The sequence below is a fragment of the Carassius auratus genome, unplaced genomic scaffold (genome assembly GCF_003368295.1).
Source record: "Carassius auratus strain Wakin unplaced genomic scaffold, ASM336829v1 scaf_tig00024766, whole genome shotgun sequence".
Classification (NCBI taxonomy): domain Eukaryota; kingdom Metazoa; phylum Chordata; class Actinopteri; order Cypriniformes; family Cyprinidae; genus Carassius; species Carassius auratus.
In genome coordinates, this window is record NW_020525372.1 from 203,737 (window position 1) to 230,167 (window position 26,431).

A 26,431-nucleotide genomic window follows, 5' to 3' on the forward strand; every position below is an offset into this window, starting at 1 on the left:
GAGATGACTGATGTCTTGGCAGTTGTCCAAAAGATGACCATTGACACTTTGCACAAGGAGGACAAGACACAAAAGGTCATTGTGTTCTGAGGTCGATGTTCTTGCATCACACGCCTTCCCCCTTAGTCTCTCCATCACAGCTCTTTGAAGAACTTTCCTCACATCCAAGTGGATCTTCTAAGAGTCTCCCTCAACAGGTCCCTCAAGCATTCAGCAATGTCTATTTCGTAGCTGAAGAGGTTGTGCCACCTTGTTGTTCTTATTTATCAGCACCTCTTGCTCGTTTAGGAAAAAGGCCCCTTCAAAGCAATTTTCCACTGTTGCATCTTCTCCAGCAGCATCTTCTGTTCAATGTATGTGCTTCCAGAGGTTCTTTCGTGAATTTATTGAATGGAAGAAACAAATAGTTTTAAAGGCTATGAAAGTAGGTGATAAAAGTGATCCAACCTGAGGTACTGACATTTGATTTGAGCTGTTCAGCCACAGCTGAATCTTCAAAATCCTGCAGGACATCCGGGACATTGATAGGCTCCACATCTGTGTCATTGTGCAACCACTCCATAAGCATGTTAACAGAGGGTATGCCTCATACTCTTTAAGAAAAGAGACAAGTTTCCAGTCCTCTGATCTCAGATTGGTGCGGAGACTATAGGAGGGATAGCTGGAGCGAACGGTAAAAAACCTGCGCCTCCCACAGTTAACTCTACAGTTTACTTTCCACCATGGATCACCAAGGTGAAATTGGCCTGTGACCTTGTACTTCTTGTTACCAGCCACTAACAACACGGAATGAAAAAAAAAGTTTAGTTCCTCTATCAGGAGTGAGAAGAAAGAGCATGGTAATTTTACATGAAACGGAATAAAATTTAAGTTAATTTTACCTGTATAAATGTACAGTTTAAACAATTAACAGTGCAATCACTAAACATTGCTACTTTTTAATATTAACCCATTTACTCAAACACAACACTTGTATCCAACATTTATTTATGGGATGTAAGGGTATAAAAAAAGCTTAAATGTATTATTAAGATTTAAGCTGGTCATCACTGGTCCTAAGCCAGCACATGACCAGCTGGACCAGCTTAAACCAGCTCAAACCAGCAATCCGGCCCACAGTATTTGGGCCCCCAATTAGCCCGGGCCCATATGCAGGTGCATGCCCTGCATATCAAGCCCCTGGTTTTGGAGAAATAACTGATTAGTTCACGTAATGAAACTCCAAAAAAAAAAAAAAAAAAATATTACTTCCTTTTCCAACAACTGCTTGATTAGAAAATAAAAAGGACTAAATGAGTGAATGGCTTTTAGAAAATACATATTATAGATGATGATATTACTGCAGCACACAACAATCAGATTATCCCAAAATAAAAGTTTCAAATTAAACACACGTATTGTGGTTTCTTTCGTTTCTTTTATTGTCAAGAACTCTGTACATCATTTTCATGTGGTTAAAATGTGTCCGCACATAAATTAGATCAAAAAGCACTTTTGTTTCCACAAATTAGTTATACTTGCTAGAGTCGTCTAAAACAAAAGAGATATTGAGAGATTCATGGACACTATAAGGTAGCGATGACAACAAATTCTTTAACATGGTGTCATCTTTAAACTTTAAAATCACTCTTTTAATGAATTATAAATATGTAACGTCAACTACTATAAACTACCACCACCCTCTTAAAGTGACAGTAGTTGTAAGTCTACATAATTTTTTTTTTACTTTTGATATTCTTTTAGAAACAATTTTTATGTAACATCACCCACACCCACTTTTAATCTTTTTTATTTTATAAACTCGTTTTGGGATATTATGTAAAAATACTGTTAACATACCTTCAAATAATTTTTGAAAGAAGTAACAGACATTTAAACAAAATGATCACCAGCACTACCCATTGCTGAATTTTTATAATTTTTTTTATGGAGACGTCCAACCTTACTGATTCACTCTGATTTAAGCTAAAGAAGTTCTTCAGTTTTTATTAACCCCTGGTTGTACAGATGAATTTTATTCTTTATTTTCTCTTTTGCTGGATTTGTGATGCCATTCTGAGAGGGCTGGGCATCATCATCTGAAAAAGAAAAATAATGGATATTAATGAATACTGAACCTGCTTGGACATAAATTAGTTTGTGCTGACAATGAAGTTTGACAATTCTGAGACAGATTTCACTGTGAATGGTCTCTTGAATCTACTTGCCTAGTGTGGCACATAAAACAGACTGACTGAAGCCATTTGCACAGCAGTCCTCACATCCCAGCACTTCGGTTCCAGTGCTACAGCTGCACTCCACAGGCCAGCTCCCATATAAGTCCAAGCGAGCTGCAGAGTCTGACTGCAGACTTTGTGATGCTGAAACCACTTTGTCATTTTCCTGAAGACATTCCCTGATGGAATGCGACAAGTTTGCATCTCCAACACTCAAGAAAGTAACCTCAGACTGGCTGCACTCGCAGGGTTCTGCCAGACTGGGAACTCTGGGAGGTAGCGGTTCCTCCAGTGGGCTGTACATTTCATCAAATTCAATGGGCACGTTTAGACGCTGACTGAGGCCATTATATGGTCGCTGAAGAGGGAATGTATCATCTAGTGTGTTCGGCTGGTCCTCAAGCTGTGCAGGTGTGGGAAGGATTTGGTTTAGTCTCTGAAGCACCTGAAGAGGAATACAATTAATTATATAGAAGTCTATATGTGTATGTTTGCATAAATGAGAATATTTACTAACCATTTCCATGCTCGGCCTGACTCGCATTTTGCTGCCTGTGCACTCCAGTCCGATTCGGAGCAGACAAAGTGCCACCGCAGTGGGCCAATGCTCAACTTTGGGATCTAAAAACCGCAGACAGGCATCCACAGAGCTTTTTTCCTCAAACTCAGAATGCAGTACATCTCTCTAAAAAAATGCAATGGCTTTAGTCAGTCAGTTATATTAATCTAAAATATGAATTATATTAAAAAATTCACGGAATTCAAAATTTCACAATAATATCATAATATTGGAAATTTAATTCTATTACAATTTAAACAAGTAGTTGTAATGACAATTACTATTTTAATACATTTCAAATGTAATTTATTCCTGTGAAAACAAAGCTGCATTTTCAGCATCATTACTCCAGTCTTCTTCAGTGTCACATGATACTTCAGAAATAATTCTAATATACTGATTTGGTGCTTGAGTAAAATATTTCCTTTGTTATCAATTTTGAAAACATTACTGCTGCAAAATGTTTCTCTGGAAACTGAGACAGATTCTTTTTAGCATTTTTTGATGGATAGAAAGAACAGCATTTATGGCTCTCAAAAGCAAAAATTTAAAGGGGTTGTATGATGCTTTTTTAAATAGCATTATTTTGTGTATTTGGTGTAACAGAATATGTTGACTTGCTTTAATGTTCAAAAAACACATTTGTTTTCAAATACTGTACATTATTGTAGGTCCTCTATGCCCCGCATCTCTTAGAAGCGTTGTTTTCTACAAGCCCCTCCTTCCAACAAGCGCAGTCTGCTCTGATTGGCCAACTAACCCAGTGCATTGTGACTGGTGGAACACTTTGGTCTTCTTTATGCACCCAGAGATTGTAACACTCCAAAGATAATTTTTTTTTTAAATCTCATAATATGACCCCTTTTAAACTAGTTAAAGTAACAATTTGTATAATTTTTATTCTTTAAGTTGATTCTTACCAAAAACAGATTTTTTGCTGACTCGTGTTTCACCTTTTGTCCTGTACAGGTCTCTAGTATAACCTACAAGCATAAAAATAAATATTAAAAGCATTTTCTGAAAAAATTTTTACTTTGATAATTTTGGGTCAGTCATGTCAGACTAGTAATAAATGAGAAATAAATTTTAAGGGCCAATATTCTGCAGCTAAAACTGAACTGAATCAATGAATTGAATCATTGACATTAAAATGCTGACAAAAAGCTTTATTTGTGATCATTTTAATATAATTTGTTTAAACAGGATGCTGGACTCACCATGCCAAAGCTATAAACATCAAGTTTGACTGATAGCTTGCCATCACGGATGTACTCCTCTGGCAGATAGCCAAGGTTGCTATGGGAGGCTGTATCCATGACGATAGTGCAGCTCTGGTCCACAGAGTGTGGTCTGAGATGAGCTAATCCAAAATCGGATAATTTGGGCTGCAGGTGCTCGTCCAAAAGTATGTTTGAACTGTGAACAGAACACAAAACAAGCTCATTTCAATGCATCATCTTCACAGGCACCTAGAATCTGTAGATTTGGCTTCACACTGGCACCTCGTAATGTTTCCACAAATAACCATGCACGGTTGTGCAGTGTGTAGATGGTGGACTGCCTTTGCGGTGCCTTTGATGATGTTCAGCCTTTCCTGCCATGATAGAGGCCTCTGAACTTCCTGTAACAAAGGCAGGTGTAAAAACTTTGAAGACTTCAACTTTAGTTTGCTGTGATAAAACATGTTACAGTCTGCTGGCAGATGATTTACCTCATGAAGCCTGTGGAACAATGATCCGTTATGAAGGTATGGATAAACTAAACAGAAGCGATCTGCCTCTGAAAAGCTGCCCCATAACTCCAAGATATTAGGATGGAGGTAGCTAAGTAGACAAAATTGAGAGCCATGTCAAAAAAGAAAAACACCATTCAAAAAGTCACTGGAATATGATAAAGCATGCACCGACTGAACCTACAGATGTAGAACTTTAATTTCTTTGGTGAATTTTTCCCACAACGCCTTCCAATTAGCCTTGTTTTCCTGTTAAGATAATACAAAATGTTATCAGTGTTTTTTCAAAATATCATGATGTGTGTATGTGAAATCAGATATTAATAAGTTCGGACCTGTTGAAAAACTTTCACAGCAAAATATCTGTTAGTATTTATTAGTTTAAACAAATTAAATTATTTAAATTTAAAAATAGTAAAATAATTTCTTTACTAATGAATTAGTAAATCATCTGTACAATTTATTTATTTTTTCTTGCATGTCATGTGCGGGGCTCTGTAGATTAATGTGCAAATACTTAAGAAACTAAACTAAACAATAACTGGTGTGTGAAAATTAACCTTAGTTCAATACTTGCTTTGTACACAATTCGCAAAAGATGATTTGAGTTACATTTTTAGATATTCATATATTATGACCTGTTTGAACACTTTTGCCACAAAAGACCTGTTTCCCCATTTTCCGCAGTAGACCTCGGCGAACACGCTCGATCCTATTTTTAAGTCCTGGTGGAAATGTCTCGTTCCCTCTAAGACATCAGAAAATGTGATGAAATACTTCTGTTTTTCACCTGAAATGGACAAAAAAAGGTTTAATCTCAGATCCTCATGAAACCACTAAAAACAGAAATGAAACTTTCTACCTAATATCTACAGAGAAAGCTACTGTTAGTATGTACAATAATGGCATCTTACAATGAAAGACAATGAAGGTCAATTTGAAATGCGCTTGTACCAGTTACCTTTAACAGACACAGACTCTGGATAAAGAGCTGGAGTCTGACAGGACTTCTCAGAGTTTGGCAGATACTGATTGGAAAACGAAAAATACAGTTAGAGTGAAACGTGGAAACATAATATATTCGCATAATGCAACTAAATAAGCAAAAACAAAATTGCTCATTTTGCAAGTGCACACTCTTTTTACTTTCTAACACACCTGAACCAGAATAAAGTCAAGCACCTGAGCAGCATCTGCTTTAAAACTCTGCAGGCTGATAACAACATTAAAGGGGTCATATGATGTTGCAAAAAAAAGCTCGTTGGTCTGAGCTTTTGTGCTCTGATTGGCCAAATGCCTCATGCGTGTGACGGAAATGTCATATACTGTGTTTTTACTTGTGTTGTGTTTTTGTCTTGTGTTGCATTGCGCCACGCCGCGTAAACATAAAACCATGTGTGCATTTGTGATTGGAGAAACGACAAACAACAAGCGCTACTCGACCCCAGCGGTTCTCAATCCCTGTCCTCGCGCCCTTCAGCTCTGCATATTTCACACGTCTCTCTTTGTTCAAACCTGATTCAGATAACCAGCTCGTTAGAAAAGAGCTCCGTGCATGAATTGTGTTCCCGTTGACATGGTCCCTACACAGTGTTCATTGCTCCCTAATCTCTGAGCAGAAGAAAACTTTTGAAGTTGACCTCACTTCGGAACATTCATTCACAGATTGACGCTGCGAATCATCTTCACACGCGGACAAGTGTGAAATGATATACCTCCTTAAATAAATCGAATTTAAGTTCACATCTCGCACACTTCAGTGCACTTTGAATGGAACATATATGTTCGCTTTGAAACTGGAATCATTGAGGAATATCCTTTGATGTGCACTTCGCAGGGCACTTACATTCGATTAGAACAAACGTCCGAAGCGATAAGAGAGACATAAAGTGCAGAGCAGGGGGGCACGAGGACTGGAATTGAGAACAGCTGCTCAGTCCACAGCCACATTGCTCAAAACTCACATTTGAATCATCAGTGGCAAATCCTTTACATATGTAAATGTACTTATAGACATAAAATACATTGCTTACGTCTGCATATTTGGGTTGAACTGTTCTGGAACATGTAAATACAACTTAACCACTGATTTCTAGTTGAGCTTTTAACACTCCAAAAACTTGAAAACTTGAAATCGCATCAAATGACCCCTTTAAAAAAGACATTACCTTGGCAAACAGAGGGGCTGAGGATGACTTCAGTTTGCACGAGTCTAGAAAAAAATCAAATATGTTTGGTTACGGTTTGTTATAAAGTGCTTTCAAAGGAACATCACTAGCAGTTTCATTATATGTTGTCTCCTGATGGATCGCGGTTTTGTTGGTGATATGGTTCGTTAGAACTGCACTGTGGTTTACATGCAGCGCTGTGGTTATTTCAATCGCATGTTTTGTTTTGCTTCGCTTTACAGTTCACTTCATATATAGGTTTGTCAAGTTCCTCTTTAAAATAAAAAATATATATTACTACTATAATAATGCCATATGCTATTCAAAGCTTCTGTCTTAAAAGAGGAAGCTGTGTAGGCAGTAAAATGTATACAAACCCCTTGACTTCCTGTTAATATATTAGTTACTTTACATTAAAACTATTAAGTATTTAATATATTAACTTTTTTGCCATTTCAAATGATTTTTCTTTAGTAAATTATTGTTTACTGTAGACTACAATAACTGTAGTAGTCTTATGATTAAGATGAAGATTCTACCTTGCGATTGGAAAAGACTCCTGGCTCTACTGTGACCCATCTCATCCAGAACCTTCAAAAGATCCCCTACAGTTTTATTCTGCTGGGCCCACAACCACATGAGCTCTTGGGTTGGACTTTTTCCAGCAGCCACATACATTTCAGTACATCTCACTTCAAGCTGACTGGGAAGGATGTGAGCAGCTGTAAGGAATCAGACAGGGATGAATATCAAATTACTTAAAAACATTACAAAAAAATTAGCAAATGTCTTAAATGACTTAAAAAAACTAGAAGCTTGCTCGTTGATGGTAGACCATCTTGGACCAACTAATGACCACACTGTACTGACAGGACCAGCTAATAACTACAATGTTACAAAAAAAAAAAAAAAAAAAAAAAAAAAAAAAAAAAAGAAAAAAGTTTTAACAGTGACTATTTAACTTTGACACATTCCTAAAGAAAATAAATATTGAGAAATTGATAAGACAGTCACTGAGCCTCATACTTAACTGGTAACGGTCGTACAAAGTTATGATGGTAAAGTGATTTTTTTTTTACCTAAAGCTCTCCATCCCAGACCGTCGATCCCGCTGTCCATCAGTCTGCAGAAAGACCCCATCAGCACCGGCGGGACGTCGAAGAGCAATGTCGACGTGTCTATTTTACCTGACATGTCTCGCTAGTCTTGACCACACAGGTGTGTGAAGTAGCCTATGCTATGACTAGATTTAAATTCATTCCTCTCGAAGTGAGGACTCGACAGTGCTCTCTTGTGTTGATAACTCTTGCTACATTATGGAATTTCCCAAACCCCACCTACATCCTCTAAATAATTTGGCTAATACCCTCAGAGTATTTGCTTCTATGAGAAAGGTTGCGACCCATTCAGCAAAACAAATCAACACACACACGTTTACTTAGTTATCTACATGGGCACATTACACAGACTTCTATTGTTTTATATACATATAGTTAAACACGTTTTAATCTAATACCACCCGTACCCCTAACCTTACTCCTCATAGAAATCTTCCTGCATTTTTACAATAAATAATACAAATATTTACTCTATTTTTATACCAGTTTTGCTCACTTTTGGGTAAAAAAAGTATGTACACACACACATACACACACAATCCAGCAATTAATTTAGCAGATAATAAATACATTATATACTTAAGAAAAATTATTATTATTTATTAATAAATTATGTATTTTTATTACATCCTTATATCATTTAGTTACTATTTTATTACTAATTTAATAGCCTATTTAAGAACTGTATTATACATTTGTATTATTCATTTTATATGGACAGTAAAATAAAAGACAATAATAAAACATACATATTAATACGTATTTGATACAATTTTTAATACAGTTGTATCGAATTATACAATTGATATATGATTGATACTTTGTACGTAAACTGTAAAATAAGTTTTAACGGTCTGGCAATCCTTCTAACTGTAATCAGAGATCAAGTTCATTTATAGCTCTACAATGTACAATAGAGGAGACTTCAATTTAAAGAATAAGTGAAAAAAAACTAGACTAGCTTATCTAAAAGAGCAAGTGCACAAAAATATAAATTAAATATATTTAATATTCTATAATATAGTCTTAATATACTTTTTAGAATGACAATGAACACAAAATGTAATTAATATTTTAGCTTGACAAACTGTATCTAAGGCTATATGATCTAAACAAATACATTTTTTTAATACTGTTGACTACACAATCTACAGTTGTGCATCAATAAAGATAGATTCACTCAGAAATAAAACACATTTCTTTATTTACAAAGTGTCTCTAAAATTACAAAAGCTGGTGATTTTCAGCAGTATGATTCACGGTATTTCAGCTTCATGGTTGCATGATCTGTGATATTAATATGACCGCTTGACGTCAGTTGTGCCAGAGATTATGCTCTTGATGATCAGAGGCGCGTCACTGTCACAGGTTTCACGAGAAGTCATGTGACTTTATCTTCAGCGCGCGGCAGACTCGGCAATGGCGCGCGAAACAAACGGCTTATATTTTCTGGTACTTCAGGCCATAAAAGAACTATGATAAAAGGAAAAAACGCCACATAACGCAAAATTTTCAATAGCCTCATAGAAAAGCGAAACTCTACTTGTCGCCTGTTTTTAATCCAATCACCACCTTAGTTGTTCTGTTGCTAGGCAGACATTTATGTTTTAGGTTGGGGAAATAACTGAAACTCACTATAACGTTGATTTAACTTCAGTACAGGCATTAGTAGTAGAACTTTTTTGAAGCAAATAAACACAACTGTTCCATTAGGGTTTTCTAAACTTTATTTTCCCCACTTAGAATGACATTTATCTTAAAAGTGTCAACTTGAATTATTCATAGTCATTAAATAGGCTAGCAGTTTGCAGTGGTCTTATTTGTTTAAAGAGAGAATTGATTGTGAAATTTGTATATTTGATTATACAAAATGAAGCCCAAAAATAGGCAGAAATATTCCCCACTATTGCATACTTTACAGAATTTACACAGAGAGGAATGAAACAGTGTTAGAACCCGGAAACTGATCAAAACATATTCAAAAACATGTAGCAGCTATTTTGGTTAAATTTATCCTTAAATTCATGAAGAAAAAAATGGTAACTCAAGAAAAAGCTAAAATCGATGGATTGTGGAAGTCATCTGTATCAATAGTAGCAACTTCTTGAGCAACATCTGGTTTGTAATATTGAACAGCAGGATATTGTAGTTTCTGTAGATGATGGAAAATGTCCAAAACGTGAAATTATCCTAAGAAAAAGGAAAGAAATAAAGAAACCAATGAATTCATCTTAACAATTCTGAAATGCCTCATTTTATTGGCAGAATTTTTTTTTTTTGGTTTTTGGCTATTTATTTCCATGAATAATAAACAATAATAAACTTACCGTCCTTTTCTCTGCCTTTGACTGTTTTAGCTTTACATATTGGGCTCTGCGGAAAGTCATGAGATGTTCAATAAACATGCAATGTCAATTCACAAGGTATCTTCTTGAAACACACACTTTGCACTAACCCCAAACATAGACATTTTTATTGCTCATGTGTCGAACACTGCAGGCGTAGTTCTCTCCTCTCTCTGGTTTGAAGGTGACGCTCTTGGTAAGGTGAAACTGCCAGCCCTTTTCGAAGGCCAGGTCAGTCTGCTGGGTATTTGTGAGAACCTCACCATCCTTCAGCAGTTCAATAGTGATATCAGGAGGGTGGAAGCCACTGACATGGCAGATTAGGGTGTTCTCCTTCCCATACTCTCCAGGAAAATGACTGTACACCTGGACCTTGGGACTGGCTGAAAGTAGAAAACAAAATATTGGTTTACAAAGATAACATTGAAATAAATATTATCGTAACACACATTTAAATTATGATAAACATAACAAAAAACACCAAATAAAAATGTATGTCGTCCTTTTTGACTCTATACAAAGGAATCTGGGAAGGAAATGTTTTCTGATTCGGGAATTTTCCCAAACAATAGAATTTCTTCTCACTAACATGCAGAAAAAGATATTATGCAATAAAAAAAGAAAAACAGTGTGTTTAGCAGCAGGTAACATACAAATGATGATTTATTATATTTCTTAACATTAGTCACTGTAAGCCCACAAAATAAAGACTTTTAATATGTTTAAACTGTGTTTTTTTAATTACAATTTGACAAACTATGGTTCTAAACTCAAATGAAACTACTTTAACTGACATGGCGCACTGTTTTTAAGCTATTTCAAATGTATGCTAGGAGACGACCCTTAGAAAATATTGATTAAATCACTTTACTATAGATACACACATAGGCTAGCACTTAAATTTATGTACTTAGATAATTCCCGAGGGGAACTTTTCATGCATATCAGAAACTATCAACGGTAACACAACACAATAAACAAACAATACAATACAGTATTTACATATTCATTATGAATTACTTACATGTTTTCCCTTGTACAGTGACGTACAGCACACAGAATAGGGCAAAAGTGATGAGTGATCTCATTTTTGGTGATTTAGTCCAGAGTTTTAAGAAGAGTATGCTTCAGCTCTCAGGCACAATGCAGTTAATATCGAAAGTAAACGACCAGTATCCTTAAATGCACTGTCATCACCGTCACAAGGACAGCATGCAAAATAAGACGCAGCCAATAGCAAAATTGCTACAAGTTGTTACTAGGTAGATTTGACATAGGGAGGTTGTACAGACTGTGGCATCGGTTTGGTGGAAACAATCCCTTTGGAAATACCCTAATTTACCAAAACAATAATAAGACTCCTCCCTTTTATTTGTTCACATAAACATAACCAATCCACCGTCATGCAAATTGAAATCGACAAAAGTATTAAAAAACCTGTATTTATATAGTGGTCCCATCCATTAACATTATTAATGCTTTAACTAACATAATCTAACATAAGCTATACATTTCTTACAGTATGTATTTATCTTTATTAACATTAGTTAAAAAAAATACAACGATTATTCATGTCAGCTTAGGTTCATTAGATAATGTTAACAGATGTTAACGTTTAATGCATAAGTAAATGCTGAAATTAATATTAACTAAGATTTATATATGCGTTACAATGATTTTTTTATTGTTAGTTCAGGTTAACAAATGTAGTTACCTAATGTTAACAAATGGAAATGGAACATTATTGTAAATTGTCATCATAATAGTAAAGATAAGGTAATGCAATTTGCAAATGGGGAAAAGTTATTTTAGCGGTAGTTCTTAAAAACTTCTTAAAAACTGATAGACAATGGTATTTTTATAGTTAAAAAAATTTATCACACCAAGTCTATTAAAGTAACTGCATAGTATAGAAATCATCATAGATGTAGAGACTCTTAGTTCCATATTAAAAAAAAAAAAAAAAAAAAACACACTTGGAGCATTAAAAGATATACTGTACCACTTAACTATATCTTTTAATGTTCCAAGGGGCTCCAGATGCCTTTTCCCCAATACACTGTAAAACAAAGATTACTACATATTACTACTTTGTTAATAAAACAAAGATTACCACAGCACTGGATTAATACAAATTCAGTCTTTCTTTCACATTAATTTAATGTGTTTCGGTTTGTTTCTAATTATTTGTGACATTTCCTAGCAATTTCTGTGTGAAAATAGTCTCCATACCAGTGGACATCATGACAACATAAAAAATTTTTTTTTTACCAATTCATTTTTTGGGGCAGAGTGCAAAGTGTGGTAAAAGGCTGGTAAAAAACACAAAGAGCTAAATAAAAAGCATCAACCATAGAAACATTAAAGCTATATGAATTGTGGCTTGGCCTGGATGCCAGATTCCCTGCCACAACATTCTTCATCTCTGTCTCTATGGATACTAAGCACAATATTATGACACTGTGCTTTGTGTAGATCTGTAATCCAATGTATTAAACTGCTGGGGAAAATTATAAACTCTACTTTCATGCACTCTTTGTCCCATTTGCTTTGAAAGTGCTTTCACTTTAAGTTCAAACAGGAAGGATGTTTCCCAGTGCATAGGTTTGTTTGTGCCTTTGGATGAAACCAAAGCAGATTTACCAGTCTGGGCTCATTTCAGATGACTTGTCATCTTGGCAAATGATACTTAGCCTTCTTGTAAATAATTTGCATACACTGAGTGAAAAAATATCTAATTGCATCAGATAAATCATGCATAAATCAACTGACAATCAATACTAAGGAAAAATAGCACAAGAACACAAGTTTCTTAGTGGCTAAAATAAACATGTCCATAACTGATTTGATGAACTATACTTTCCCCTGTAGCATTTTATTAAATGGCTGCCACTCTACAGGACACCTATGAACTTGCCAACTGGTTTTATGTCTTATATCTAAGGTTTGTTGCTTAAGTGTCTAAATACATTTGAGGCCACTGTATAAACAAAAAAGCGAAAGTAGATTCCAAGGCTCGAACAACATATCTGGGAAATCATGTGATAAACCCTGGGATTTTTTTATTGTACGTAATATACGGAAGTAAATTTCAAGAACAATGACTATTACCCAATATTACCTCTATATCTAAAACCGAAAATGAAAAACTGTAAACAAACATTATCTGATTATCTGGTAAGGGTTTTTTTTTTTTCTGTGGTCAAACCCTCAAACTGGTACTTTTGTAGATCTTAATAAATAGGGCAGTCTGCAATGGCACACTTTTTCCCACTAGCTGTCAGTGTTGTACTAGCATCGAAGGTGAAACTAAAATCATGCACAGAATTCAATCTCCAGTCAGGCAGTGAAAACTAAAGTTTGAGGTTTTGTTGATCTAAAATCAGTCTTTGTCCCCTTTTACAATTCAATCACAGGGCCGCATACCAGTTGCCTTGTCAAAAATCTTTATTGTCATATGTATCAGGCATAGGAGAGAAACTAGTTGTCTTTGCCAGCTGTATATTTGTTTTTCTCTGGGGCTTTAACAGTGACCATAGCTGACCAAAAGATTTCCAATTCCTTACAAGGTACATAAAACATGTTGGTTTGTTTAAAATAGATTACATCAAGTATACATCGGTGGAAAGAACAAGCCACCCTAGGCATCAGTGGAACAAGTTACATGTACTGTGTCTGTCATATGATCTTAACATGTTCATGCAGACTTTAACTCATGCAGTATATATAACTTCATCATGCACTAAAACTTCACAAATACATCTAAATAAAAATATTCTGGTCTACAGGTTTGGAGCAGCTACTGAACGTACCTCAGATTTAGACTGATTTATGTCATTGCATCACAAACTTTTATATGATTTAAACCACCAGAACTTAAAAACAAGCTCACCATAAGCTATAAATTCTAATGGCTGACTTGGTCATATAACATATGTTCCTATAATAAATATCATAAAAGTTTTTTTTTTTTCATCAAAGTCTCTGTCCAATGGTCAGTTAATGTTCCTATCCAACACAAAGCTTAAATTGCGATTAAAGATCAATTAGCAGCCTTCAGTTAATGTCAAACAGAGGAAGTCAGGGCTCTTTGCTCAGAAAGATGTTCACTCAAACGTAACACCACCTTGTTTTAACTTATTTTGCACCTGTCTCATTTTTCATGTCTCTATCTAGAGTGCACTACAAATCTTTGCGGTGTAGCCTACTGGGACGGCAGCACAAGCATGTGGTAGCATTCACAACCTCATAAAGGCTACAGACAGAGGCCATAACAAAACCATCAGGCTTTATAGGAAGTATTTTACTCTTTGCACTGACATGACAATAGAGGCGTACTTTCAGTCTGTCTGTGCAAAATAAAAGAAAGAAAAGAAGTAATCTTGGCTTCTGCACTATTTAAAATACAATAGAATGCAACAGAAGAACCATTTAAAGAACTTATTTTTTATTTTATTTATTTATTTTAAAAAAAATTTAGTGTGAAGAATATTTTATCATTCTAAAGAACCTTTTTCCAATATATATATTTTTTTTCATTGGCAGGATAGTTCTACAAAATGTTTTTACATTTTGTAGAACTAACCTGCCAATGAAAAAAAAAAACAAAACAATATTTTAAAGAATGTAGCTATCACAAATTTTATTTTACGTCATGGTGTTTCCTGTTTAAAAAAAAATCACAAATATTGCAATATTTAAAATATTGCATATTTTCAGGCTTTTAATCGTAGATTTTTCTTTCTCAGATTTTAGACCCCACCATCATACATTGTCACCTGTTACAATGTAAAAAGTCAGGGCTTCTGCACTTTTAAAACTAAAGGTTCAGAAAAGGGGAGTTTGTAGCAATATAACAGAATTACCATTTTGTGTTCCCTAAAAGAACCTTTCACTGAACAGTTCTTAAAAAGAACAATTATTTCCTTGTGTGAAAAATATTTTAATAATCTGAAGAATCTTATTCCACTTTTAAGAACTTTTTGTGCAATGGAAAGTTTCCATGGATGTAAAGGATTTTTGTGGAATTATCAATGCATAAGAACTAAGAAACTTTATTTTTAAGAGCGTAGGTGTCACAAATTGGCTTAGTGTATCTTAAATGTCTCTTCTTTATTTTACATTTCCTCGTTTTAAAGGCTACAAAATCCTAAAACCTTCCGTGTTCTCAGACTGTGTACATCGTCTCCAAGTTTATTGGACAATGATGTAGCAAGAGCCATGGAAAGCAGCTTTATTACATGTGGTGTTGTTGCTATAAGTGATGGAATGCAATCAAACATTTGTTGTGGAATTCTTAGAGTTATTCTAGAATTCCCAGACTTCCTGGTCGGTTCTATTAACGTTGAGAATTCTCAGTGCCAGATTCTGGAGTACAGGGTGGTTTAGAGCGACGAAGGGAGGGAGGTTCCAGCCATGTGGTTTGGTCTCCCCGCCAAGACTGTGCTTCATTAAAATGAGGTCATTTACAGAGCCAGGAAGGAAAGAGAAAGAGAGGGAGCGAAGGAATGAGACAGGCGAGTGAAAAGAGAGATAAACCCATTGAGGGAGGAGGCTGTAATGGAGGCGCGTTGGGTGGCGGGTGGGGAGGGTTGGCAAAATGAAACCAAGATGAGTCACATAGACCAAGAACAAGAAAGAGAGAGGGAGAGGAGGAAAGGGAAATCTTTCCTCAATGACTGTGCGAGTGTGGCCGGATTGTGCGGAGCAGCACGCGAGCTCGTGGAGCTGGTGATGGTGGGATGAGTCAGGACCGCCGGTGTGAGTCAGTGACAGCATGACACTCGGGTCAGACACACCCTCAAACAGAAGTGCACACACACCCATCAGTCATATAATGTAAACAAACACATATTCATGCAGCCTGGTGCTCTGAGTAGCACTCACTGCTCGAAAAGCATCCATAAATACACATTAAAGACGGAAAATCATACTCATATTTATGTAGCAGATTAAAAAACAGTTTAATGGTCTTTCATACATAAATGAAAAACTACGGTTAAACTGAAAAAAGGAAGCTTTGATATAAATACAGAAGGAAAATTTGATTCTGATTGGTAAGTCACAGCCTATATTTTTATAGTTCCCACTGAACTATGTATTTATCTCCTATAGATTCATGACTCCTGTATCACTCTACACTCTTTTTCTTATGACAGAAAATTATTTCAACTTAAATAACTATTTATTATGATATCATATTTACTTATGTAGTAATTATCTGTATAATTGGCCAGTTACTACAAAATAAACCCCTTCTGGATGATATAAGACGCCTGACCGAATGAACATAAAAGCCATCTGTGCAATAATAAATAAATACCAAATATAGACTACTACTACTACTATTACTACAAATAATAATACTAATAATAAATACAAAAAATAAAATAAAATAAATCATAAAACAAATTTTAAAAGTAAAATTACAGTAATTTAATGAACATTATATTAATATTATGTAATTATATATTGTTTATAAATTATAAAAATAGTGACATAATAAATATTAATAGTAAAATCATGAAGAATTCATGATCGCAGTAAATTAAAAATTAAATTATAATTAAAAACATATTTCTTAATTATCTGTCTGTTTATCTATCTGTCTATCTGGACATGCAATTCATTATCTTATTAATAAATACATATGATAAATTATTAAAAACATGACAAATAATGACAGTTTCAATAAGTTAAAAAAGTTAAATCTTAACAAATTAAGAACAATTAAATAAACTGCAAATGGCATCTAACAACTCTAGTAACTGGTACTTAGATTAAACTAAACATATTTTGACATTTGTAACCCTGCAAGCTATGGTTTTCAAACGCTCTGTTTTATCTTTTCATATGCTACACAAAGATGTACTCAGTTTCAACAGGTCCCAAACACAAACAGACACTCGTCTCACTTGGAATGTCAGCCACACACACAAACCCACAGCCACCCACTCGTTCCATTCATCCCGTCCATGCTTCCACCTCTCCACACACTGGCTCTGGAACCAAGAAAAACACACGCCCACCTTAAGGGCAACTCGTGCTGAGCTCCGGGACAGATTCAGCGGCGGTCTGCCTCTGCTATACACAGGCTGGAGGAAACCAGACATGGTTTCATATTCAGAATAAAGCAGGCAGGATTACACAGCCTGAAGATCTGGTGTCCAATGTGACTCACTTCTCTAAATAGACACTTCTGAATGGAGGAGGATTGTGTGTTGAAGGGCCATTCAGACATCTCACTAGTGTAGAACTTAGTGTACAAATTTAATGCTGACTCACCTCTATCTGAGTTGATTTGATCTTTAAAGGCTTGAATGAGGCCAAGGTGGTCCAAATGTGCTGGGATGGATCAGATATGCCACCTGAAGACTCGGAAAAAACCCTGGACTGCACTTCATGCACGATCAATAAACTATTCAGAGGATTGTCATCTTAAGTACACCATCTTTCTGCCTGAAGAAGCATCTTCATCATGGTTACACTGTAAAACCTATAGGTCGACATTTGTAACAAATACTAAAAAACACTAGTTATAACGATTTTTAATAACTATAATTTTTAATAATTTAATACATTCATAAATCATTATTTTCCCCTCTTTGTATTATCTGCATTCTGTTTTGTGACTTATTCAATATATATGTTGTGTAGGCTACTAGTGTAACCGAGTTGATATGACATTTTAAACCATGTCCTGCAGTGTGATGTGATACTTTATTAAACAGCATGTGTATCCACGTGCAATTTAGAACCTCACTAATTGTGCCACCATGGAATATTAGTATATAATAACTAGGGGTGTAACGGTTCACAAAATTCACGGTTCGGTTCGATACGATTCACTGGTGTCTCGGTTCGGTTCGGTACGGTTCGGTACGTTTTAGATACAGCAAAAAGAAAAAATTGGCAGATACATTTCCTTGATTTAAAAAAAAAATATTTATTAAAACTAACAAAGTATGTTTTTTTACATTGAACAATGATGGAGCTATTCTTTACCCATCTTCTATGGTGTTTTCTTAGTAGCATACTGTATAAAACAAAAACAGCTCCTTATAAAAAAAAAATGAAAATTTTATATTATTGTTGTAGTAGTTATGAACAAATACAAAGATGTAACTTTTTATATGGAACTCTATAACTCTTTATATTGAGTGTGTTTTTACTCAATTGGTTCTCTATAGGGCTTTTGTTTTTTGGCACAAAGCAGGAATTACGGTCTGGCTGAAATGAGCTCGTGAAGGAATATTGTAACGGGGCTCAATTAGCAATTACATTAAGCATATTCTTAAAACCTGCGTTTTCCACTACAGAGCGCGCTCGCTCACTCAGTACGCGCCGCTGGACCCTGGGCTCAGCGTTGCCCTTCAGATACAACGCGATTTGGGCTGCACTATGCCAAGAGCAAAGTAGGTGGAGTTTTCAAAACTGCCCGTGCATACGTTCTATTTATAACAGTTGTTCTATCTAATAACGTGCAGGCCTGTTAATTGTATCGTACTGCTCAGGAAATTCCGATACAGTACAGTACTATTCCATTTTGATTTCCGTGCTTGCTCGGATGCCCCGATCGATTGGTAAAGTGCACCCAAACACCAGACCTGTTGGTTATTGGAGGATCTTATATTTCTGGTCTGTTAAACGCATTGGCCATTTTGCAACGAGCCTTCAGCGCGTACTGAGTGAGCGAGCGCCTGACTGAGTAGCCTATATAACATATAAAGTTGGTGTTTTTTTTTTTCTTCGGGGGTGTCAGGGGCGTTGCCTGTTACGTCGTTTGGGTTATTGAGCTACCCTGTTGAACGCATATAATTATATTTCACAATTTTTTATTTATTTTGCAACTATAATTAATTAGTCCAACGAACCGTTCGGTACATAATGCGTACCGCGTACCGAACCGAAAGCCTCGTACCGAACGGTTCAATACGAATACGCGTATCGTTACACCCCTAATAATAACATTTTAAACATGAATTTGTCTCACTGCAGGACCATGTTTAAAATAAAGTATCACATCACACTGCAGGACATGGTTTAAAATGTCATGTCAACTCGGTTACACTAGTATACAACATGGGAAATATGCTAGTATTTGAAAAGGCTTATACATAAGATTATAGTGTGATATCTGGGTGTAAGGATTATATGGAAAAGCATTAAATAGGATTTAAAAGGATCTGAAGCGGATAGCTGAGTCCACGCCATGGATACAACAGCTGCACCCAGAAACACACGAGACGACAGGAAGTGTGTTTTATATGCTCAGCAGTGTGGACCATAGACAGTAAAAGAAATGGACACAGCGACCCCATTGGAACTCAATTGAGACAAATGAAGCCCAGTTTTAGCGTTTTTTAGCACTTCCGTTTCTGACGCGCAGACTCAAACGAAGCTTGACGACGTCAGCAACCTGTCTGCCAGATGTAAATCTTCTAGTAGCTGTGTGTGCAAACTGCCATCGTTAATCTTGCAGAGACGGCGAGCTTGAGCGGGGAGTTCTTTGGCGTGAGTGAGCAGGAGTAAGTATTCTGATTAATTATTTTGTATAGTATTTTAAAATGTAACGCCAGTACGCCATATTAAGTTAATTGCCTGCGAGCTTCTCCTCCTGTCTGTACGGTAATGCGACAGAGAGCCGAGTGGTTATGACGCAATCGTTAGCCTATTTTTTACAAAAACTGTTTATACGGGGCCATAATGTAACATAGAAGGTAATGGAGCCCTTTATACATTGTCGTGTATCTTTAGAAATAAATAATGGACAAACAGAGTCTTTAAACGCCTCAGATGTAAAGTTATTCGCTGTCAAAGTGACGCCAAAATGAATGGGAGTCAATGGGAATGCTAACGCAAGTGAAGTTCTGCTAAAAGATGGCAGCCCCCACCCGACTTCAACTTCCGGTCGAGTTCCTTGCCCCTTGGTGTGGACGGACATCCTTTAGTGAGGAAGATACAAGAAACAAACAATTATGTGAACTCACCTCAGATATATACAGTCTTGTTCAAAATAATAGCAGTACAATGTGACTAACCAGAATAATCAAGGTTTTTCGTATTTTTTTTATTGCTACGTGGCAAACAAGTTACCAGTAGGTTCAGTAGATTCTCAGAAAACAAACAAGACCCAGCATTCATGATATGCACGCTCTTAAGGCTGTGCAATTGGGCAATTAGTTGAATTAGTTGAAAGGGGTGTGTTCAAAAAAATAGCAGTGTGGCATTCAATCACTGAGGTCATCAATTTTGTGAAGAAACAGGTGTGAATCAGGTGGCCCCTATTTAAGGATGAAGCCAACACTTGTTGAACATGCATTTGAAAGCTGAGGAAAATGGGTCGTTCAAGACATTGTTCAGAAGAACAGCGTACTTTGATTAAAAAGTTGATTAGAGAGGGGAAAACCTATAAAGAGGTGCAAAAAATGATAGGCTGTTCAGCTAAAATGATCTCCAATGCCTTAAAATGGAGAGCAAAACCAGAGAGGCGTGGAAGAAAACGGAAGACAACCATCAAAATGGATAGAAGAATAACCAGAATGGCAAAGGCTCAGCCAATGATCACCTCCAGGATGATCAAAGACAGTCTGGAGTTACCTGTAAGTACTGTGACAGTTAGAAGACGTCTGTGTGAAGCTAATCTATTTTCAAGAATCCCCCGCAAAGTCCCTCTGTTAAAAAAAAGGCATGTGCAGAAGAGGTTACAATTTGCCAAAGAACACATCAACTGGCCTCACATTGTACTGCTATTATTTTGAACAAGACTGTATATAGAGAGAGAAAGAACGAAAAACGAGAGGATGGGCCGTTCAAACCGAGGGCACTCTGCCGCTCTCTGTTGCGTTTAAAATCGCGACGTTGCGTGGAGCGGAATGGAAAAGTATGCAATTCTCAGAGACGCATTATTTAAAGCTGCAGTAGGTAACTTTTGTAAATATATATAATATATTTTTACATATTTGTTAAGTCTGTCATTATGTCCTGACAGTAGAATATGAGACAGATAATCTGTGAAAAAAACCAAGCTCCTCTGGCTCCTCCCATTGGTTGCCTTACCGACCACTCCAGGTAAGAAATCAACCAATCAGAGCTGCGGTCCGTAACTTTGTTTGTGTTAAAAATGTAGAAAAATGTATATAATAAGTGAGTACACCATGAATCCATTTTCCAAACCGTGTTTTTAGCTTGTCCTTAATCACTAGGGTGCATTCGGACTATTTTAGATTGCTTCGGGGGTACCGCGGCGGAGTAACCCAGTACCTTTGTGATTCTTCATAGACATAAACAGAGAGAAGTAGTTCCGGCTACAATGTTCTTCCGCAAGACGCAAACAGTTCTGTTTATTAACCGCTAGAGCGTCAAAAGTTCCCTACCGCAGCTTTAAGACTTGAACTTCTTAATAAAGTGTCTTAAAACGCGGCCCTCAAGCAGCAGACCCTAAAAACGAGGCTAGACTTTCACAATAAATTCTTATAACCTAACGCATGTTTACATAGAAAAATGGCTTTAAAAACAGCGGGAGATTGAGTCTATGACGTGCATTATACAAACATCACCACACCAGAAATGGCGCCAAACCGAAGGAGAAGCATATTTTCGCCTTTAATCACTATTTTTAATATATATATATATATATATATATATATATATATACAATAAAAATTACATAAATTACATTAAAAAAACTGGTTAACGCGCCTACTTAAGTGTTTTTGAAACAACAACTGACAAACTAATGGCTACATTGACATCGACTGGTAGGCCTATGTTTTTTAGTGAGTTGTGAGATCGTTCTAAAGTGTGCTATCCGCATCTAGATGATACCTAAAAAAAAAATGGAAGTGAACCAGATTTTTGTCTGAGGCCTTGTCCGTGAACAAGTGAAGAGGAAAAAGGAGGGAAACTCTCTCACAGAAAGTCAGACCCTCTTTACACAGAAAAGAGGTAGAGGTGGTGTTGGTAAGACCACCTCTGAACGTGGTTGTGGTAGCAGTGAACTCCCTCTCCACCCATTCCTCCCTCCTTCTATGTGGGTAAGTCTGGCGGAATTACTGAGCAGCTTGACGATGTGAGCTGGCACTAACAACCAAACCCTCAGCACTGTAGTGGATAGGGGCAAATAGCCGAGGTGAGGTGGGGGGTTGCAAAAAGGAGGGGAGTATGGGGGGGATGAGTGAGGAGCCCTGTCAGAACGGCACAGCTTTGAAGTGGGGGCCGCCGTCCCATTCACAGAGTCTGCTGTGGAGCAGAGGTCAGGGGCTCCAGTGTGGGCTATGTCTCCCATGTGAGTACACCAAAGAATGGGAGTTAAAGAGATGTTTCGGAATTGGAAAGAGGGGGAGAGTGTGTGAAAGAGGAACAGGGGGAGGGAGAAGAAAAAAAGCAGTCCTCTAAATTCCATAACATTGTGTACTTAGAAGATCCATACATGGCCTCTGTGTTTCTAAACGTGCAGCCTCAATGTGGAATGACCCTTGAGACTTCAGTGCTGGCTTGTATACATATACATGTGCATTAAGAAAGGTATGAGGGCCCCAAAGGGTGCACTAAGTAACTTTCTCCAAAGTGTCACCCATAAAGAAATGAATGGCTCTTTTAACAAATATATGTATATATACAGCAACAGAAACGAAGATAAAAATAAAAAATTACTTCACCATTCACACAAAATGCATTTTTGCTTTGAAAAATGCAGGCAGTGAAATGAGGAAACGCAAGGCTTCGAGATGTGTTTTTTTAAAGTTTAACTAATTTTAACTTGAGTAATGCATTTTTAGAACACCTTGTCACACGTGAGACACTGCAGAAGATGCGTGATGCGAGTGCAATGATCAAACACATCCATGTAGCATTCTGTGTGAGTGGCCCCATACTGGACTTTTAATAACAAGATGGAATTCATGCACGTTCACACTGACATGATTTTCAGTGATAAAGTGAGAACGAATTCTTAATTTGTGGCCACAATAAATATATTTTTGCAATATGAATGCATGTGAGTTTCATGATGGGGCAAAAAGGTTCCCTATGAAAATTTTGTGCATGTTCAAAACGAGAACTAATTGGTACACCATGTCTATGATTTACTAAAACGACAGAACAAATGAATGCAAAATCTGTGGGGATCACAGATAGAAGCAACTAAAGATCAAATTAATTCTTAATATTTATTTGCATTTTAATCGCTGTAAGTGTAAAGAGGGCTTTGTGAAGTGAAAAGTACCTTAAATGTAATGTAAGTCACTGTGGATATAAATAAATGCAAAAGTGGTTCACAGAAGATTTGTAGATAATACAAGCAGTAGTAATATTGACACAACAATGGTCACAGACACCTTTTTTATTGTGCTGAATAAAGAGGTGGATACGTATAAAGAGAACATTTTTTCTAATACGTTTTCTTTTTTTGTCCTTTTTTTTAAACAAGCAAGCAATTTTAAGTGAAATCACAAACAGCAATACTAAGTGAAACAGCCATAATAGTTAGAAAACGTGTTATATATCGAGTGAAGAAAGCTGAGAGTAACCACCTAGTGATACTTTTCCATCTCCACAGCCGCAGAAACTACAAAAAAAATGCATAAATGTAAGACAACATTTTAAAAACAAGTCAAATTGTCCAGTCATACCTGACTTGTGACTGAGAGGCAGAGAGATACAGTCTTATAAAACAACCCCCCTCCCCCAAACACACAAAAATAAACTATGAATATATAGATTTATATATAGAAATTTAAAAACTTTACGCCATTCTCTCTGGACATAGGCACCTGAATTTAAGCAGATAGTAAGTTTGAAAAAAAAAAAAAATGAGGTAACAGGAGGCCCTCTTGGAGGTAGAAAAGTGTATTCGATTGTACTGGAACATGTTGTCATGAAAATACAACTTCATCTTCATTAAGACACCCAGAGTTTGGAAGCACATGAACAGTGGCTCCTTTGGATACATATTCAAACCAACATAGGAAAGTATCTGAACACAATGCCAAGTTTAAGGAGGGCTGAAAGCAGTGCGCCTCAGTTGCCATTATGTACAGATCTCCCGAAAACGCCCTCAAAACAGTGTTAAAACGCAACCACCACTGAGGTCTTGCTGAGAAACACCATCCATCCACTTAAGCAAGCAACTGTTACATCTGTTGAACTCGTAGGAGTAAAGAAGCGGTTCGATTCGAAAACTGACACTTTTACAAGAACTGTAACCATTTAGGTAGTAGCATTACAGTGTTTGAGCAACGTTCAATGTTGGTTTGTGGCAAAAGCCAAGCTGCCGCGTATAAAGACGGTCATTACATGCCATTGTGAGTTCAAGGGGCATGCCAACGGTTCCATTAGCTTCCTCTGAGGCTCTACCTCAGGCCCATTTGAGATTACCATGCTTACTTTTTCTTAAGGTTTTCATGGTGACAGGTTGAAAAGGTGTATTCTTTAACTACATATGCATTACATATACATCTGAAGAAGAAAAAAAGAAAATCACATTTGTGTATGTTTCACAAAAATCACTAATCAAGTATATCTCAATATCTACTAATTTTCAAAAACATATTCATATATGCAGTATACAAAACCCGAACATATTTTTTCAAACCTGAAATAATGTTTCAAGTTTCTTTTTCTTTTTTGTGATGTGTATTTGTGTGTGTAGTTGTTTCCTTAGCCATCTACTCCACCAGCTGAATTAAAATGAAGCAGAATTCATTTCAATTTAATATGTTTGTATAACAGGATCTTGTGCAGTCCTGAAGTATTTTTCAGTACATTCATACTGAAAGAAACCAGGCAAAAAATGTTTTCCATTTTCAAGACTGGAGGTAGGTATTTGTCAGCTGATTATTAGTCCATTTTATCCTTTTTTTTTTTTTTTGAGGTACATATCTGAATAGTACATAGGAACTAAACTATAAATTCAGAGCAATAGTGGAGAGAAAAAATAGGGAAAGAAAAGAAAAATCCATTCGCAACAATATCATTTAGTGTCATACAAGCACTTGATCCTTAGAAACCATTGAATAATCAGTACAAAATATATATTCAAGTTAAAAATGTAAAACAGACATCCCAGCTGCAGAGACAAGAGTGTCTAGTTACAAATGTCAGATATATGCTAATGTGAAAAAAAAACAAAATAACTAGAACAAGACAGTACTTTTTTCCCCTTAGCTGCATGATTAGTTCTACATATGACTACAAACAGACCTCAGAATTCAGTTATTACCTCCCCGACTTGTTCACCTGCCCTTACAACAAGGTTTGTTTTCAACATTGGCACTCACTGCCATCCCCTGCTTTGTAATGAGAACGCTAGCAGCGCGTGTCTCTTTGAGCTGGTTTGCTGGTTGAAGAAATCAGAGGTAGCTTTTGAAACGGTGAGGAGATATTGCATTGATGACAACGTCGGCGTACGTTAGGATTCGCCGAATGCCGTTTGACGCCATCGCCGCAATTCAGGTATTTCTGTGTTTAATGAGGTATAGTGTGGTTTTGTTCCTGTGTTTCTTGAGGTTTAGGTCTTGACTGAGTTGATATATTTCCCTTTCACTGAATTTGTCAAAAAATTATTTTCTTAAAGCTATGTCATACAAGAAAATAAAAACACAATTATGTACACGTATGTTAATTAAGCAAAGCCGAAGTCGTGAAGATATGTACAGTAGAACTACTGTTCTGCAGTAATGCTGAAAACGGTGTCCCAATGAGACATTTAGTGTTCACGGTTATCAGTTTGAAAAAAATAATAAATCACCACCAAGGACAAGAGGGACATGGGTATGACAGTTAATGAGGGATAATTTACCAGAAAATAAACATTCTGTCATTATTTACTTGTTCCAAACCTGTATGACTTACTTTTTTCTGTAAAACTCAAAAACAGATGTTTTGAAGAAGATTCATGTGGCACTTTTCCACATAATGAAACGGAATGGAGATCAAGCTAAAAAAATTTTTTTTTTAAACCTGCTCAATATTTCAAACCATATGACAGCTTTGGGTGCTAAATATATTTAAATGTATGCTTTTATACACTGAAATACTTCCTCAACAACTGCACTCACCATTCAATTCATTGTATAGAAAAGACTCAAGAAGGCTCAGACATTCTTCAAAACATCTCCCTTTGTGTTCAACAGAAGAAACAAAGTCGAATGGGTTTTTGAAAAACATGAAAATGAGTCAATGATAACAATTTTCATTTTGAGGTATCCACTTGCACATTTTTAAATGATAGAAACTAATAGGTTTAAGGCTCTGTCTGCAGTTTTAAGGCAAATACTTTTAAAGCTCACAAAA

At 36.3% G+C, this 26,431-nt stretch overlaps 2 protein-coding genes across 2 annotated transcripts; both read right to left on the bottom strand.

Moving 5' to 3' along the window:
- Nucleotides 1-1,403: 1,403 nt before the first annotated feature.
- LOC113078231 (interleukin-1 receptor-associated kinase 3-like) lies at nt 1,404-8,283 on the bottom strand. Its single transcript, XM_026250553.1, has 13 exons — nt 7,755-8,283; nt 7,215-7,397; nt 6,676-6,719; nt 5,469-5,535; nt 5,146-5,297; nt 4,692-4,756; nt 4,487-4,598; nt 4,278-4,396; nt 3,993-4,191; nt 3,696-3,758; nt 2,734-2,901; nt 2,208-2,661; nt 1,404-2,078 (listed from the first exon to the last, which is right to left on the bottom strand). The coding sequence occupies exons 1-13, from the start codon at nt 7,867-7,869 to the stop codon at nt 1,966-1,968; spliced, it is 1,854 nt and encodes a 617-aa protein (XP_026106338.1). The 5' UTR covers nt 7,870-8,283; the 3' UTR covers nt 1,404-1,965.
- Nucleotides 8,284-9,502: 1,219 nt separating this feature from the next.
- LOC113078237 (beta-2-microglobulin) lies at nt 9,503-11,361 on the bottom strand. Its single transcript, XM_026250561.1, has 4 exons — nt 11,163-11,361; nt 10,249-10,521; nt 10,121-10,166; nt 9,503-9,983 (listed from the first exon to the last, which is right to left on the bottom strand). The coding sequence occupies exons 1-3, from the start codon at nt 11,224-11,226 to the stop codon at nt 10,153-10,155; spliced, it is 351 nt and encodes a 116-aa protein (XP_026106346.1). The 5' UTR covers nt 11,227-11,361; the 3' UTR covers nt 9,503-9,983; nt 10,121-10,152.
- Between the last annotated feature and the right edge of the window lie 15,070 nt (nt 11,362-26,431).

Coding starts and splice junctions, on each gene's coding strand:
- LOC113078237 (XM_026250561.1), bottom strand. CDS start 11,226: ATGAGATCACTCATCACTTTTGCCCTATTCTGTGTGCTGTACGTCACT. Junction 10,522..11,162: donor CACTGTACAAGGGAAAACAT/GTAAGTAATTCA, acceptor TTCTACTTTCAG/CCAGTCCCAAGGTCCAGGTG.
- LOC113078231 (XM_026250553.1), bottom strand. CDS start 7,869: ATGTCAGGTAAAATAGACACGTCGACATTGCTCTTCGACGTCCCGCCG. Junction 5,298..5,468: donor AGAGTCTGTGTCTGTTAAAG/GTAACTGGTACA, acceptor TGTCCATTTCAG/GTGAAAAACAGAAGTATTTC. Junction 4,397..4,486: donor TGTTCCACAGGCTTCATGAG/GTAAATCATCTG, acceptor CCTTTGTTACAG/GAAGTTCAGAGGCCTCTATC.